General features: G+C 35.9%; 2 protein-coding genes across 2 annotated transcripts; one reads left to right on the plus strand and one right to left on the minus strand.

Annotated features, from left to right (window-relative positions):
* The first annotated feature begins 2,093 nt into the window (after positions 1-2,093).
* Positions 2,094-5,674, plus strand: LOC103504639 (protein BOLA4, chloroplastic/mitochondrial). The gene is made up of 3 exons (XM_008469018.2): positions 2,094-2,571; positions 4,240-4,307; positions 5,400-5,674. The coding sequence occupies exons 1-3, from the start codon at positions 2,260-2,262 to the stop codon at positions 5,554-5,556; spliced, it is 537 nt and encodes a 178-aa protein (XP_008467240.1). The 5' UTR covers positions 2,094-2,259; the 3' UTR covers positions 5,557-5,674.
* Positions 5,675-8,625: 2,951 nt separating this feature from the next.
* Positions 8,626-15,551, minus strand: LOC103504640 (uncharacterized). The gene is made up of 7 exons (XM_008469019.3): positions 14,524-15,551; positions 13,896-14,204; positions 13,478-13,761; positions 12,322-13,353; positions 11,582-11,750; positions 10,768-10,925; positions 8,626-9,073 (listed from the first exon to the last, which is right to left on the minus strand). The coding sequence occupies exons 1-7, from the start codon at positions 15,200-15,202 to the stop codon at positions 8,831-8,833; spliced, it is 2,874 nt and encodes a 957-aa protein (XP_008467241.1). The 5' UTR covers positions 15,203-15,551; the 3' UTR covers positions 8,626-8,830.
* Between the last annotated feature and the right edge of the window lie 1,676 nt (positions 15,552-17,227).

Raw genomic sequence — 17,227 nt, forward strand, 5'->3', positions numbered from 1 at the left:
ACCAAGTTGTTATTAAACTAAATTTAAATTAAATTTGAGTGAATTTAGAAGAAAGAAATCCAAACTCAATTACACGTTGTCTTTTTAATTCTAAACACAATGGCAATAAAATAAATGAGTAATAAAGGGACAAGAATATCATAAAAGTAAAAAAAACAAAAGATAGTAGAAAAAGCAGACTTGAATGGGAACACAGTGTATTATGCTAAAAACTATTATGAATTGGTATAGGAATATACGGTCTTTCTATCTAAAAAGTCATTAGTTCGATTCATAGTGTTATTGTCTAGGAATTAATTTTTTACGAGATTTTCTTCACACCAAAATATTGCAGAATCAAATGAGTTATCCCTATGAGATTGATCGAGGTACATTTTAAGCTGGTGCGAACACTCACGAATATATATATAAAAGAAAGTATATATTCTTGAAAATGAAACGGGGTGTGAATAAACTTTGCTTCTGCATCCATTAAAGTATGAAAATATAAAGGTTTTCAAATCTTTTGTACAAGTAGCTTAATTTTCATTAAATTGTTCTCATTTTAAGTCGTATTGTAACGTTTCACGCATATTGTGCATGTGAATTAGGCAAGTTGTTATCCCTAACTTCATATTTATCCATATTATAAATGACAATGAATTAATGTAGTTTTGAGTTATGAGTTATCTCCGTTTCTTTCAAAACTCAAAAAACGATGCTTGTTATAAATGAACCAATCTTTTATACCTCAAACTTTTCCTTCTTCTTTTCGGTTTCTCTCCCATGGAAAAATCACTTCATCTTCTCCATAATCAAGCTTGATTTACGTTGTTTAAAGAAAAATCTAAAGAACGTCCTATGAAACTTAGTTAGATACCTAAAGTTGAAGCAATTATAGATACATGAAGTCACATCATCTAAATTGATCGTGATCTTTAATCTCAAGCTCCAGAGAACTTATTGGTCACATTATCTCATACTTATCCATTTCAAGAAGGTGCAATACTTTATAAAAGATTTTGTTTAACGTCTTTCTAAAGAAAATTTCAAATAAAGTTTATCGATTAGTCACACCACTTCCATAAAATCAATTTCATTCTCAAGAAAGGACTTGTAATCTAACTAAATAAATTTTCGTATATATTTGATTGAATGTAATGCGTCATCCGTAATTTATGACCATCTTATAATGCAGTCAAGTTTACTCTAGGGCATAAGGCATTGTCGTAAGAAGTACCTAACATTAACCTTACACGTTCGATGGGTCGATATGTATCCACCTTGCATGAACCCAAATTAAGTCACTAAAGTAAGACGAGCTAGGGGAACTACTCCCTAATTGGGCTCAAAATATTTAGCAACTAACCAAACATGATGTCATGGGTGAATTGAACTTGACAATATAAGTAAAAAACATAAAAGATAAAGAAAGATAAAGTGGACTTTATATTCAAACAAATCATCGTACCAACTAATTCATCTTATCCTATTTCAATCATTCATAGTTCAATACAAATAAATTTTAATTATATTCTTAGACTCCATAATTTTCATACTTTCTCACTAATGGTTCGGTAATGTGCCTTTCCTTTCTCTAAATTTTGGCACCAAACCCAATAAGTTATTTATATTTGAAATATCATAATAGACGAATACATGTAAATGCATTAGATAGGATAAAATCAAAGACATTCAAGGGATCGGTGTTGATGATTTGTTTATAATGAAATGGTGTATTGAAAAATGTCCCTTTGACCCCCAAGAAAAAAAGAAGATAAAAGTGTACGAGAAAATGGTCTAGATAGCTGAAAATAGAAGACATAAATGAAATTTGACCTACGTTTTAGGAAGATTCTTTTTATTAAAATATCATTTTGATCTCTATATTTATATTTTAGAGTTTATATTATACTTTCAAATGTTGAATTTTAGTTGTCTTAACTTTTGATTTTTTCATTAATTTTATTTTTATTAATATTTTCTATATAAACTTTTAAAATATTTTTATAATTATATAACCAATTTCAGTGAATAAATTTAAATTTTACTTGGGATTAAAAATGAAAATTTAAGATTTAATAAAAATATACAAAGACTAAAAAAAACGAAAAAAAGAACCAATTTTTTCATTATTTTGTTAACATTGGAACAAATTTCACTCCGTCGAACTTTCGGCAGACTCGGACCATACATCGGCACGGGAAAGCAAACAAGAAAGATAGAGCAAAACCGATCAAGTAGAGCAGTTCCATCGATTCAGCTGCGCCCAAGACTTTGATGACGATGATTAAGGTTCCTCAACTCGCGTTCCGTCGGGTTCTTCCAATGCTTCTTCCCCGCAACCAACCTTTTTCGGTTGTCTCCCGCCAAATCACTTCCAACTGTGTCTGCACCGCCGCCGTTGTCGCCGTAATTACCTCCAAATCCAACACCGGCCTCCGTAGTAAGAGCAGTAACGTTGTGAAGTATAGCCGTGCTAATGGAACATTTCCAAAATGGGGTTCGAGTCGGAACTTGAGCATTAGAGCCACTCAAGTGAATGAATCTGGATCTATTGATTCCCCGCTCATGCAGTCAATGGAGAACAAGGTAATTTTTGTTTAGTCTTTGGTTTCTTTATCGTTTTAGATTTATACTTCTCTACGTTTTCGTTTATTTGAGCAAATAAGTGCGTTGCTTTTTTGAGGGAAACTAGGGCAAGTTAATGAGCTAATTTAAGAGGAATGGTATCTCCCAGTTGATTTTAGTCTAGAAATATTCTTAGTAGCTCGGGATAAAGACCTTAAAGCCGATTTTATGAGATGATTTTTCTTATCTTATATTTTCGTTTTAACATGTTTGCTATCGAACTTATGATTTTCAGTTTCTTTTCTGCAAATGCGTATTTGTTTGTAAAACGAATGTGGCTTTGTTTTTCTCGCTCCAATATATTATCCACCTAGTTGTTTAGTTCTTAGCGGTGCCATGTTATTAGAAGGGCCACGAGCACAGCTGGTTGGCTTATTCATTCCGAGGTCACTTGTGCGTAGTGGCGTACGCAGAAATTGATGGCATACTTGATAAGAAAATCAATTCATTTCTCCAATGAAAAGGATCTGCCCTTCAATGAAATATAGATAGATCTGCACACTCAACCAATCGCTACTAGGAAGAGACCAGCACCTGTCATGAGTAAAATTCCAGCAGTTGAGTGCCACTGTACATCTGCCAAGCCAATAGCAGGTGGTGGGTCTGAAGGTTTTGATAGAATGGATTCTAATCTCACCGTTTTTGGTTCTTGTACCAGCTTGGGGTGGTGGTGGACAACCGAAACAATTGGAGGCGCTATAAGTAGTGCAATTATTGGATGATGATTATGAGAAAAAATCCAGTAAAAAAAAGAAAATTAAAAAATTCAAGGAAAGCATGAAAAAGAAAGAGAAATAAAGAAATCTTTTGAAAGATTGATGCTTTTTGTCATGGGTGGAAGAAAGATCTCATCTTTTAGGGTTTTTAAGAGAACCCACTTTGTATTTCACCCCCTTCAATAGGAGGTAGGTAGAAAATGAAGTAGTGATTCAAAATGAAGATCAAAGAAAGAGAAGAAATAAGGAGTGGGTTTAATTTGCATGCCATGAAGTGGTCAAGAACAATGTGAAGGAGGATATCATAAAGGGATTGACATCGTTGATAATATTGGAAACGACCATTTTTCAGAAAGACCAAAAAGAGAGTAGTTTTTTTTTTTTTTTTTTTTTTTGTGTTTCTTTAGAAGAAGAGAAATGGAAGAAGGAAGAAGAGCAGAAAAAAGGTCATGAGTTTATGGTGTATGAAGAAGGTAAATGGGGAAATTATCAGTGATGATTGTCCTTGGTTGATTCTGTGATTTTGACTTGGGAGTCTCGAGCTCTTTGTCAATTCCAACAAAAGAAAAACTTTCTTTCAATGTCAATTGTTGTCCTTGGCTATGGGGAAGTCATGTTGGGAGAATGAAGTAGTTACTGTCGACAGAATCATCGTTGGCAGATGGCTCCGGTGAGAAGGGGGAAAGAGGTGGAAAAGAGGAGAGAGAACACTGTTTTCAATTCATCATTTATGGTTAGCAAAAAAAAGCTGTTCAATCCTTGTCTTGGATAATTATCGACAGTAGTCTGGTAAAGTATATTTGAATGGGAATTGTTATTTTATTTCTTTCTAGAATTTTTCAGAGGTCGTTGTCTATTTCAAGATGATTAAATTTTTGTTTGTCGTGTTGATTTTGCAAATTTCTTCATCCAGATTAAGGAACAACTAGATGCACAATCTGTCTCGGTAAAAGATGCTTATGGGGATGGACGACATGTTAGGTGAGGGCTTTTCTCTATAATTCCTTTTTATGGTAGCTTTAGTATAAGAAGCTTGATTTCTCCAGAGTTTAAATTGAAATACGTTTATTTTTCTGGAATTGGTCTTATGTTTTGTTAAGTTCTATTATTATTTTTATTTGTGTCATGTTATTTTGAGCATTAGCCTCTCTCTCATTTTTTTTTCATTTTTTAAAAATTGAGAGCTCAAAGAGAGATGTTCGAAAAATTCGTATCCATATACGTCCTCTTAAGAACTACATCTCCTGAGGAACACCATTCTGTTCCTATCATGAAAAGTTGGGGACCCGTTTAATTGTCTTGCGGGGTAAATATGTACATATTTTGTCTGTTAAATGTATATATTATCTAGCAAAAAGAACTTTGGTTTACACTTTGTATGGAAGAGAAATTGATAGAAACCAAAACACAATCAAACTATGTGGATAACAGTAAATGACAGTAAATGACTTAAACTTACAGGATAAGCAAATAATTTGAGGTACTTGGACCCTCCTCTCTTGAGACCCCTCTAATGTCGTAATTGACTCACCAAGATAATACCGATCTTCCCTATTCTCCATCCTTCTATTCATAACCAAATTCCATAACCAACTCCTATAGCTAATTACTAATGTACCCTTAAGATTCCTCTTGCACCCTTATACCATTCCTATTGGAGATGGATAGGCTTATCTTCAACTACCCTTTTGGCATCTGTTTCTTGCCAAACCGCAGTTTATGTCCCATGGGTTTGCTATGAAGTCTTCTCATTCTTGTAAATGATTGATGTCTCCAAGCTCAACTAGTTCAAATTTATTTTGCGATCAAAAGGTGAAAGAATTGAATCTCTACCTCCTATATTGTTGAATTAAAAATATTGATCCTGAGCCTCCAACATAATTCCCTAATAAATTGATTAAATGTCTTTATCTCTGTTTTTCCTACTTGAGCAAAGTTCTTTGGAGAGGCACGTTGATTGGGGAGTTTCCTGTGGTTTACATGTTACGTTGAAGTATAATTGGCTTCATGGGCCACATCCACAGGACAAGTCAAGATGAATTAATTACTCAGTTAAGTTAATTTTTGTTGCAGCATTGATGTTGTTTCTTCAGCCTTTGAGGGACAGACGGCTGTGAATAGGCAGAGGATGGTGTACAAAGCTATTTGGGAGGAGCTACAAAGCACAGTACATGCAGTTGATCAAATGACCACCAGAACACCTGCGGAAGCAGCAGCTCAGAATTCATAACTCTCAAAGTTTGTCCAAACCTTCTTGTCTTTGCCAATAAATGTCTTGCAAAAAAGTGTGCTCATATTATTTCTTTTCACCTGTTGATTAATGGTAAAAGTCTTTATCTTTGATCTTACATAGTTACATTCATATGATGGTCAAGGAATCAGCTTGCCTTTTTTTGCATCGGCTCCTCCCCCTCCCCTTTTTGGAACACCAAACATCTGGCTTGAAAACTTAAAATGTCATTCTTAAACAAATCATATTACCTGGGAACCCTCTGTTCTAGAGCTCTAAATATTCTAAATTTGAACCTTTCTTTCCCCACTGCACGCACTAGACTATTTCCTGTTCTTTTTCTCATGGACGTACGCGACTCAGTCACCTTCAAGCAAAATAAGACCTAACAAATAATTACGAAAAAAATAAAATTGCCATCGAGGTCCAAAGAGATATAGCTCCTAACAAGGGACCCAACCGTAGGATCACTGTCCCAGTCCATTCTCTAATGATTCTATTGTCTCTATTTTCCTAAAAAACCCAAGGCAAAGCCTTCTTTGACTTGCCACCAGATCCCCATCTCCTAAAGCAACAGATGTAGAAAGATTTCCTTGATCATTTCAGTTTAATCTGTGTCGGGCTACCTAAAAAACCGAACACAGAAGTAACTCCGAACAGGCCAGACAAAGTTATAGCTCCAAAGGTTAGTATCCATGTCTTCCTTGAGTTTCCAACAAAGAAAGCAGCAAAATATCCCAACCAAGTAAGCCAACCTTCTTGAAAGACAATCAAGAATGGTAACTCTTCTATGAATAACCTAGTAGATGGAGAACTCTACCTCTGAAATTTTCACCTTCCATGGGAAAGGAAAAAGTAACCCCCTTTGTCACCTTCTTCCCATCTCATGTAAAAATAAATTAACTTCATGAACATCACTACTCCTTTCGAGATTTTTTATCTTTAAATTTTGTTATCTACTTTGTTAGGGATGTTTTCAAAGTCCATAAAACTGAGTAAACTAGTTTTTATAAACTTATTGGTTTTTGAACATTGGTTATGAATTTACACCTCTTCTTCAAAAAGGATGAAAAATCATTTGTAAAATAACAGTAAGAAATTTTCCAAAAAATGAAGAAAAGAAAAAACAAAATAGTTTGGTCTATTAAATTGAATTGAACATCAATTAATATATGATTGAATTTTATTTGGTTTTGCATGACGGTTTATGGGAAAAGCTGTTAATGAGAGTTGAATATTTGAAATTGCATTTGAGAACCTTAAACATGATTGCAAGGGAACTTTAGTCGTACATCTTATCATCATGATTTTTCTTGCGGCCATCGTCTATATTCAAGAAGTTCATAATCTTTGTGCCCGTCGCAGTCGACATGAGAAAATACACCAATCGAAGGTATGACAGTTAGGGGTTGGCAGGAGGAGAGAGGGAAGAGCATTTTCGATGAGTAAAAATCAATTTTAATGGATAACCTTGAGCAAAGATTTTTTTTTTGGCTAAGTGATGTGATGGATTTTATCATCTAAATTTGGACCAAAATAGTTTTAGCAAGACCGAGTCATACACCAGAAGCATGTGAATTTTTTTACTAAACAATTTTCAACGTGTGTTGAGATTGGTTCAATTGTGGAGGTAAACTTGTGCAAAATGTAAAGATTAGTTGGGATTCATTGATTAAAAGAACCTAGTTTGGGTTGTCCGGCTTCACTCTATTCAAACTTTTTCTCATAAGATTCTTATTACGGAATAAAAATCATTGTCTACACCTAACCAATTCGATTAGAGAAGGCAACTAAATTGTCCTAAATGTCAAACTTGTGTATTTCGAAAAGATGAAAAGCATGCAAGTTCAAATCAAACCAATTGCATGATCGAGAGAAAGTTAGAGCAAATAATTAACTTCCATGTGTTTACCAATGCAAACTAATTTAGTTAACAAGCTAATCTAACTTATCACTTCATAAATATCATACCCAATTCACAAGTAATTTGCACACGATAGAAAGCAAACATCACGAATTCTCAAGTTTGTACAATAAATTAAAATCTATTCAAAATAGAATGGGATCTGACAATATAATAGTTTAGTTTAAATCCTCACAAAAGCAATGAAATAGAATGAAAACCCTAGTATCCTAAGCTAGAAATTGGTACTTTAACGCCTCATCCACATGTCGAATGATTAAAGAATGATAATGTGCATAAAACTAGTGAAAAATGATTGAAAAAGTAGAGAGAAATTGATCCTTGAGTAACTGGAATCAAATATAGATTGACCTAGGTAGCGAAAACTTGTTTTTAAATAAATGTAAAGTGTGAACAAACTTCAAAACGTCGTGGCACTGTATGCTTTATGCGTTAAAGGTTGCTACTGCCTTACAGTGTCGCACATAGCGCAGTGAGACATTACAATACTGTAAGCCAGAGACTATATAAGTCTTTTTTTGCACTCCTTTGGCTAAGTTTTCACTCATTTTAACTCAAAGATGACATCAACACTGAATAATATTCTTTGGCTTTGTTTTCACTCATTTTAACTCAAAAATGACATCAACCCCGAATACTACCCTTGATTTACTTGAATCCTATAAAACGAGATTAGATAACACATTTTGGTGTTATCCCTAAACACACTTTCGAATGTACCAATATTTTTCCTACTACGTGGTTGAATTACGTGGGGTATGTTTGATAGCAAATGTTTTTGATAACAAGAAATTCAATAAAACTTGAGTTATATTTCTTAAACCAACACATTCTTTAATTTAGCAAAAAAAGAAAAATGGAGTAAATTAGTTAAAATGCTATATATATGTTTTTTTCTAAAAAATACAATTCTGCATTTTGAAATCTCAAATTCAAAATATGAATAAACTAAAAACATGAAAATATTGTTATCAAAATTGGCACTAATTCGATCACATAAAATAGAATTTGAACTTGAGTCATCAACTACACATAACTTGTAATCCAATCTGCTTACAATCCGATTATAGAATAAAACATCTTGGATCAATGTAATGTTCCATTTCTGAATACATCATGGGGTTAATCTCCCCAAACTTCAATGATTCTATAAGAATGTGTGTGTGATTATAATCTCAAAATTTATATACAAGTTATCAATGCACAATAGTTTTCATTGGTTTTCTTTTCTAAGGCGAAAGGAATGCTGTACATGGAACCGAGGAAGAGGATGAAGAAGACAACAATCAAGTATTAACACAGTGTATCTTTCCTCGGTTTGAAAGCAAACTTCAACTGCCAAATAATTCCCTAATTAATGGATGGCAACATTGGATTCATTCCAAGACCAGATCCTCCAAAATTACCTGGTTCGGCATGCTTCACTCTTCCAAAATAACGTATATGGCGTAATAGCCTTGCCAAGAATGTGTTTTGACATATTGTCGAGCTATCGCAGACTAGCGCTACGTGTTTTCTTGCCCTTGTTATGGCCACATTCATCCGGCGACTGTCTCCCAAAAATCCAACAGCTCCGAGATTGTTTGACCTTACCTGATAAAATAAGTAAACAACATCATATGAACTTTCCATTGTAAAAGCAGTATTTGACATCTTGAATGATCCATATATTACATTTTATAAACATCAAAATCAAGACAGCATTTTTCCATAAATATAATTTTGTCAAAAGAATGACATGGTAGCCTGCAAAATGTGGAGAAGCCTCCTTACAATAAACCGATCAAACAAATATCCATTAACTTGGGGTTTCCGGTTGAGATCTTCACTTTTTTCCAGGAGTCACAAACAGTACATCGTTTAGATCAAGCAATGGCATAGAATTTTGCTAGTTATATGCACGAAGGAGATGGATGAAGCCAAGTATCCTCCCAAAATCTCACCCTATCGTCATTCATTCTATCAAGCTTTAAGCTTCCATTTTGGAACTTGTTGACTGGTGCAGCAAGGGAAAGAAAGGTTTGAATGGAACATTATCTAATCAGGGATTAACAGATGAACCTCTTTAGATGGGATTCAAGAAAGCTTGACGATGGAAATTTTGGAATTTCTATGTAAGGGAATTATGAGGATAGCAATGGGAAAGGAAAGTAGAGAAAAGATAACGCTGGACCCATGTGACTAACTAGGATGGGAGTGCATTAATGTTGCCATTAAGGGAGGAGGTTCCTGCATAATATATCTTTCTGTTTCTTATCGCAAAAGAATGTTGGCATTACTTTTGACAATTCGGTGGTGATTGAGCAGGCCAATAATCTTGGGTGCAAAATGGATACTCTTCCATTTTATCTTGGCTTCCCTCTTGGGAGTTGGGAGGAATCAAAGGAGATGCGCCTTTTGGGAGCCATTGGTTGATGAGCTAAAAACACAATTGTACAAGTGGCAGGTTCTTTTCCATTCTAAAGGCGGCAAATTAAATTCAATTCAAGCTGTATTGCATAACCAACCTTATCTACCCTTTTTCTTTCTTAAAGCCATGTTCAAACTACCTAAGCCATAGTTAACGAGGGAGTTTGTTCAGAGTGGTGGAAGCTACTAACCGGGCAGAAACTTGGTTAATTGGAAGATGACCTCGCTTCCTTTGGTTGTTGATGGGCTTGGGATGGGTTCCTTTCGTCAAAGAAGTATTCCATTGTTGATCAAATGACGTTGGAGATTCACTCGAGAAAGAAGTTTTTTTGTGGGGGAAAGTGATTGTAGTGATTTATGGTTGACCCAAACGGGTGGATCATGGATGACCAAACAGGATAAAAGAAAAACGGGAGGAAGACTGGGTTGCTGAAAGTAAAAACAAAGAGTTGCTCTTCAGGCTTACGATGTTTATGGTGGGAAAAGGAAGTAAAACCCTCTTTCTGGGAATGTTTGGGCAGATTCAAGGCTTTTATATGAGAAATTTCCAGATATTCACTCCCCTTCGACAAAGAAAGAAGCCAATATAGTAGATTGTTGAAACTGGGACCACACATGGGACCTCGAGATTAGAAGAGGCTCTTATTTATTTATTTATTTATTTTACTTGGAGGTAGAAAATTGGGCATCCCTTTGTGAAAAACTTGAAAGAATTCAGATAGAAAGGGAAGCAGATAGAATTAACTGGACTTCGGAGTTGGGGGATCCTTTTGCTCTAGGTCTGCTTTACTCTCCCTCAGTAATCATAATGGGGCCTCCAGAACTCACTGGCTGAATTTAATTTCATAGCTTCTAAATGCAAATCATGTGTATCTTACCATTGATATGATCACCGCATCCGCCTCCCGGCCTTGGAAGCTATCAATAGTCGCTACCTCAATACCAGCAGCTTCAGGAATTTCATCAAGCCTGTTCCTCAATAGCTGTACCTGAGCAACATAAGGAGATTGCACTGCGATTGCTCTTGGGCTGACACCTGTGAACAGAATTATAACAGATAAATGTCAATAACTTGTCTTCATCCAAGATGGAGGTACAAAAAGATTAAAGCCATTTAAACACCATAAATGCTTATTAAAACAAGAAATAAATAACTATATCTATTGACCTAAATGTTTCCAAGAAATATGCGTTGATGGGTGAAGTTGTGAAATCTCAGATGGTGCACTCATTTCCACGACCAATAGACTATCTGTGATAAATATAGAGCTCTTCTATTATTTTATTTTTTTAAATTCCAACACTCTCCGACACGCTAGTCATTAATCTAACACATCCTTCAGATTGATATGGGTGAAAGAGGAACCTGATTTTGTATGCATGATAGTTGAGTCTACAAGTAGTTGTCATTCAACAATATTTAGATTGAATTAGGGAACCCTTTATACTTGGTTATTTTCAGTGTCAGAAAATGGATACTTTCAGATCTAATACCAAACATAGTATATCAAAAATAATATATCTTCTATGTATTCTCTTGGCACCTAAAAATTTGAAACGTCTGAAAGAACTAATTTTTACAACTTCCCCAACTTCCATTCACCAAACCTTGTTTGCAATCATTTGGTTCCCTAAGCTCCCTATAATACGCACTAAAGCATCATACTATATGTATTGACATAAAACATTTACCAGAATAAATCAATGAGCAGACATGCTGCACGACAATATCTGCCTCGCCTTCATTATATAATGAGCCTGTACCAGCTGGATCTAAGTACTCTTCACAGCCAACTGACAAACTACCATATGGCATTCTAGTGTCAAGCAACAGCAAGGGGCACTGAGTTATCCATGTTGGCTGCATCAATACAAAGTAGAATAACAGTTGTTAAGTATCACTTGGACAAGGCTTTCAAAAGATGTAAAAATAACATGGACCGCTATGTTTGACAACTTACGGAGACTCTTGAATTTTTTAATAAAGGAAACAAAAGATGAAAAGAGGAAATGGTCGATTTACCATATGGACACTTGTGAAATTTAGTTATACAATAATAAAAATGTAGTTATTATTGACTCCATATAGAACTACGGAAGATAAATATCCAGGATTGATCCCGGATTGAAATGCAAAACTTCTTTGAGTGTAGAAACAAATACAGACGAAGACAGCAAAAAGACCATCACTTAGAAGTCTTTGGACTCGTTTTTGGAACTAAGATTATTGACAATGTAATCGAAATAGACTCTAATGTACAAATCTCAACAAATTTGTATGGGTTACTTGAAAGGCACCAGTAAAGAAAAGATAAGTCAGAAGATCTTTTACAAAGCAGAATCATGTTCTTAGAAATATAACTAAAGAACCTTCACCAACATGAATGTCTAGACAGAAATGCTAGAGTGCACTACAGTTTTGAAGTATGTACCTTGACAAAAGGAGAGTTAACAAGTAGATGAGAAGAGACTGTTGGTGAGGACTTCAATATTCCATCATACATTTCCTTTGAAGCCCAACTAGCTATTGCATCGTTCATTCTGTATTGTATTGTTAACATTGTAGTTAGAGCCCCCTCATGCAAGGTTGCAGCTCGCTCCAGCAATGACACTCCAAGACCACCTTCCAAGGCTTTTCTAGACAAAATCACAGGAGCAAGTTGGCACTGATCACCTGCCAGAATACAACGGCGTCCCTGCAGTATTGGAATCCAGCAAGCTGGTTCAATTGCCTGGCCCGCCTCATCTATAACAACTAGATCAAATTTATCCAACTTCCGAATTAAAGGATCAGCTGCTCCAGTGTTGGTAGCAAGAACAACTTGGGCATTTGAGAGTACTTCCTTCACAGTTTCCTTCTCTTTCTTTTTCAATGACTTCCCAAGCTGCTTCAGAAGCTGGCGTATGCCAGCAGCCAATGAGTCATCCTTTAAACATTGTCTCAAGTCTTTCCTTAAATCTGCCTTCTTCCTTTCAATATCTGTTCTAAAACTTGATAGTTCAGAGTTCACAATTTCAGCCAAAGACTTAGACGCAACACTTGAAGATATCCGTGCTGGATTTCCTACCCTAACAATGTTTATACCAACGTTTGAGAGTTTTTCGACCATGTTGTCAACAGCTGCATTCGTAGGTGCAGTTACAAGCACTCTTTCACCTTGCTGAACAGCAAGTGCAATAAGATCCTTCAGCAGACCTGTTTTTCCAGTACCAGGCGGCCCTTGGATTATCAATATGGGCCGCTTTTTATTCAAAGCACGTGAAATTGCACTCTTTTGTGAATCATCGAAATCTCCATTGAGAACTATGCCATCCAGGTTGGTATCAGCTAGACCTATCACGTTATTATCTTCCATCCACTTGATGTCATCTTTATCACCAAATAATGTAGCCACTACAGCAATAGAAGGATTCTTTTTGTGCAAACCATTTTTCTGAAGCAACATCAATGCTTCACAGTTGCGCTGAAAATGAACTTAGTTCAGATATAACATTTTTCCTTAATAAAATCTCATGAAAACAAAATTGAAGATAACAATGCGGGAGAAGTTTATTCATTGAATCAAGCAATAAACGTTCGCCAAGTACCTCATAAGTGAGAGTATCAGCTAATCCTGGGATGCGATCAATACGCACAGTCTTCCCAAAGAGCTTAGAAAAGGTAGGGTCGCCATGACGAGATTCTAGAGCTACAGTGATGCTGCATCCATCATCCCCCAAATTGTTCACAAACCCTTGCATGCAAGAAGTTGCACCAGCACCCCTGCTATCGCAAACTCTAACACAAACCATGTCTCCCGGTGAAAGGGTTGTAGGCGGTAATCTATGGTTTCCTTCAACCCTGAATAATACCAAATGCATTCCCCCTAATCCTGAATATCAATAAAATTTGACAAGAACTTGTTTAGCATTTTGGAGAATAAATGATTGAAATAGAGCTCAGCTCAAAATTTGAAGAAAACAAATTACTTGAAACACCTTTATAAAATGAAATCATTAGATAGACCTGTAGACGTGCTAACTGCATTCAAATTGCATATAGTGTCACAGAGTTCTTGCTGAGCTTGGCCATGGCTGACTAAGAACTCGATAGGTTTGGAATTATCTGAACCCTCATCTGGTGTAGGAACAGCATTCAACTCCTCTTGTGTGAACTCCAATTCAGAATCTCTCTCAATGCGAAGTAATTCAGACATACGGTTTGCAAACTCGTCGATCCTGTTCTGTATAGCCTTGGCCTTCTTCAGGTCCATGCCTAAAGCACCTTGAACAACCTTGGGCTCGCTTATCTTACGCGCTATAGCTTTGTGCTGAACTGCAAATGCACCATGTCAGTTCCCAGTCACGCAACTTGTCCCTAATTTAACTAATAAATAAATACTTTTATGGGTCCATCAAGAACCACGGTTTGCAAACTCGTTGATCCTGTTCTGTATAGTTCAAATGGAAATCTTTGTTCTATGGACACTATTTAATATTTGAATAGAATTCAATTTAATTCTTTACTTTTCGAACCGTTCTAGAGAAGGAAACACTTCCGAATTAATCCAATCGAGTTCTACCAAAACAGATTAACAAAGTATCATTTTCTTGTAAAAAAACACAGATGCTGTACTTGGGAGTGGAAGAGCAACCTGAATTAGCGAGCTCCTTGAGGAGCTTCCATGATTGAGTTTCGCGCCAATCAAGAAACAGCGATTGGCGTTGGAGATCTTGAAGAACATCCCTAAGCTCCCTCTGGAAATGGTCAAAGAGAGTCGGATAATGAGTAGAAGCTTTCAAACACACAGCTTCAAGTCCAAGGGGCATAGGCACAGCATTCAAATACCGCTGAGCTTGAATGACAAAAGTAAGCCCCGGTCCCATCCGCTGCTGGAGCTCAGAAAAATCTCCCTGAACCTCCGCAGCAGCAAAATCGGAGGCCATAGCTTGCATGGCCTGCCCAATCCACCGAACCACGCTCTTCCCCAGCTCTCTCCGCCCGAGAGGATCCCCATTCTGATAAATCCCTTGCACGTTAACCTCCCTATCATTCTTCTTCTTTTCTTCCAATTCCCTTCGCTTGGGTCGCGCCTTCGTTTCAGAGGCGAGTGAACCACTGGTACTGACACTGATTTTAGCAGCAGTAGAAGGAGAAGAAACCTCAAGAACATTAGGTTTCTTCACATTCTTCTTACTTTTGACAACACGAATCCTCCTCTGAGCACCACTGGGTTGATTAACCCCATTGATAGTCTGAACAAACTGGTGGAAAGCAACAGTTACCGCTGTGTGATTCTGACGAAACAAGTGGATCGATGTTGGTGCAGTCATAGCAATAAACACTCCAAAACTAGAATTGAAAAAAGTACTCAAAGAGAAGAAGAAATCAGTTGGAAATAAAACCGCTGCATCTGGTGGAAAAAAAAAATCTTTCAGTGAAAACAATGGCGGAGAGGAAATGGGGTTTTGGAAATTTAAGACCTTGAAATGAATTTGAGGTGGGGAAGTGAAGAACGATTGCACGTTACAATGGACGAGGGATTTTCATGGAAAGCAATGGAGAGAGAGAGAGAGACAGAAGTCGTTTTCATGTAAGAAAGGAAAAGGAAGGGACTTCACTTTTACTTTGGCGATGTGGAGGAAGAAGAAAAAATCCTGATGAAATCTGTAGGCCATGAATTCTATTGGTTGATGTTGCTGATTTGTATTTCGTGGCGTTGGTTTTTAGGTTTTGGCTTTACTCTCTCTCTCTTCTTAGAACAATGAGACGTATTGTTGTGTTGTGGTTTAGGAAAATTCTCCACGATTGCTTTGTCAACGTGCTCGAAGCTCAGACATTCGTCAGTTTGGCCTTTCTACCTTCTTTTCACTTTGCATCTTCCTTCAATTGTGGTTGAATTTGATGCTACGGAGATGTTGAACTTTATTAACAACTGAGGCAATCGTTAATGTTTTGCCTTCCTATTTTCTTCGGACTTATCTCTGATTATGACGCCAAGGTGATAGTGAACTTATTTACAATTGATTGTTAGATTTGGAATTCGGATCTAGACATTTTCAGGATTCGAACCCAGTGGCAGATTTAGAAAATATATTGATAGTGAGAGTAACCACTAAACCAACTATAAATATTAAAAATTAAGTAGTTTTCTTTATATATATTATACAAAGACAATAAAGTTGAGAGAGACTCGAGTCCGACCTATGCTAAATCCGCCGGTGTTCGAACCATGATTTGGAATTTGGATCTACGACCAGGATTTCGTCTCTGACTTTCCCTTGCATCCCCTGCTATCTAGCAACATCATTCTTCTGGTTATTAGAGCGACCACAAACCAACACGAGTCCTTTTAAGATGTTTTTTTTCTCGTTCACATGCATCATATAATTGATTTTGGAGTTTCTATGATTAAGTTACCCAAAAGTAATGTGCAACTTGTTGATGTAAGTCTTTCTTAACTTTACATTCATATCCTTAATTCATTCATTTTCTTAACAAGTCAGATGAGTCTCTTCACCCTTTTGCTCCATTGTAATGAAGTTGTACTTGTTTTGTTATATATTTTTTACCAATTTTAAAACACATAATCATTTAATTACTTGTTTTTAATTTTATTAGTTGTTGATACGTTGTATTTGGTGGCCCTCATTTTAGGTTTTTTTCCTTTTTGATTTGTTTCTAGGTTTTGATTTTACTAACACTTCACAATTTTTTTGGACGACTGGTTAACTAGTAAATATTAGATCTTGGTCGGATCAATGTTAATGCTTCTTGAAACAAGGAAAAGCATTATGATTGTGTGGGTTGGATGGTATCCAACTATTCTATATCTTTAATAGAGGTGAGTTTTAGGAAGATTGTTCGTAAATGCATCAACTTGTTTCATATCCAATCTTTGATAGTTTAGTCTACATATATTCTGCAAACTTACATCTTTCCTCTGACTATGGTTAAATATGATGTTTAGAGACATAGTAAACTTGATTAAAAATAGCTCTTTAGATTCGACTAAGGTAAATGATGTACTTAAACGATATTTGAGTTTTGAAGAGTTAGTTTGGATCCTATCTTTTTCTCGTTATGCCTTTCACGTATGCTATATAGTTGCTCACTATTTTGCCTCTTACGCTACTCTCTTTGTCACATTTTTTAGTTTTTTTCTTCTAATTTTGTAGACTAGTCTAATTGAATTTTCAATTTCTCAAGTTAAATTCTGGATGTAATTGTGGGTAACTTGTTAGGTTTTTTTTTTTATTTATCATTTAAAATAAAATGGAGTCATGAAGGAAAATTCCCATAATTGGAATTGATTGAACGTTTTTGTGAATTAAGGTTAGCTAGAGTTGGTGATTAAC

This window comes from Cucumis melo, chromosome 9 (genome assembly GCF_025177605.1).
Source record: "Cucumis melo cultivar AY chromosome 9, USDA_Cmelo_AY_1.0, whole genome shotgun sequence".
NCBI lineage: Eukaryota > Viridiplantae > Streptophyta > Magnoliopsida > Cucurbitales > Cucurbitaceae > Cucumis > Cucumis melo.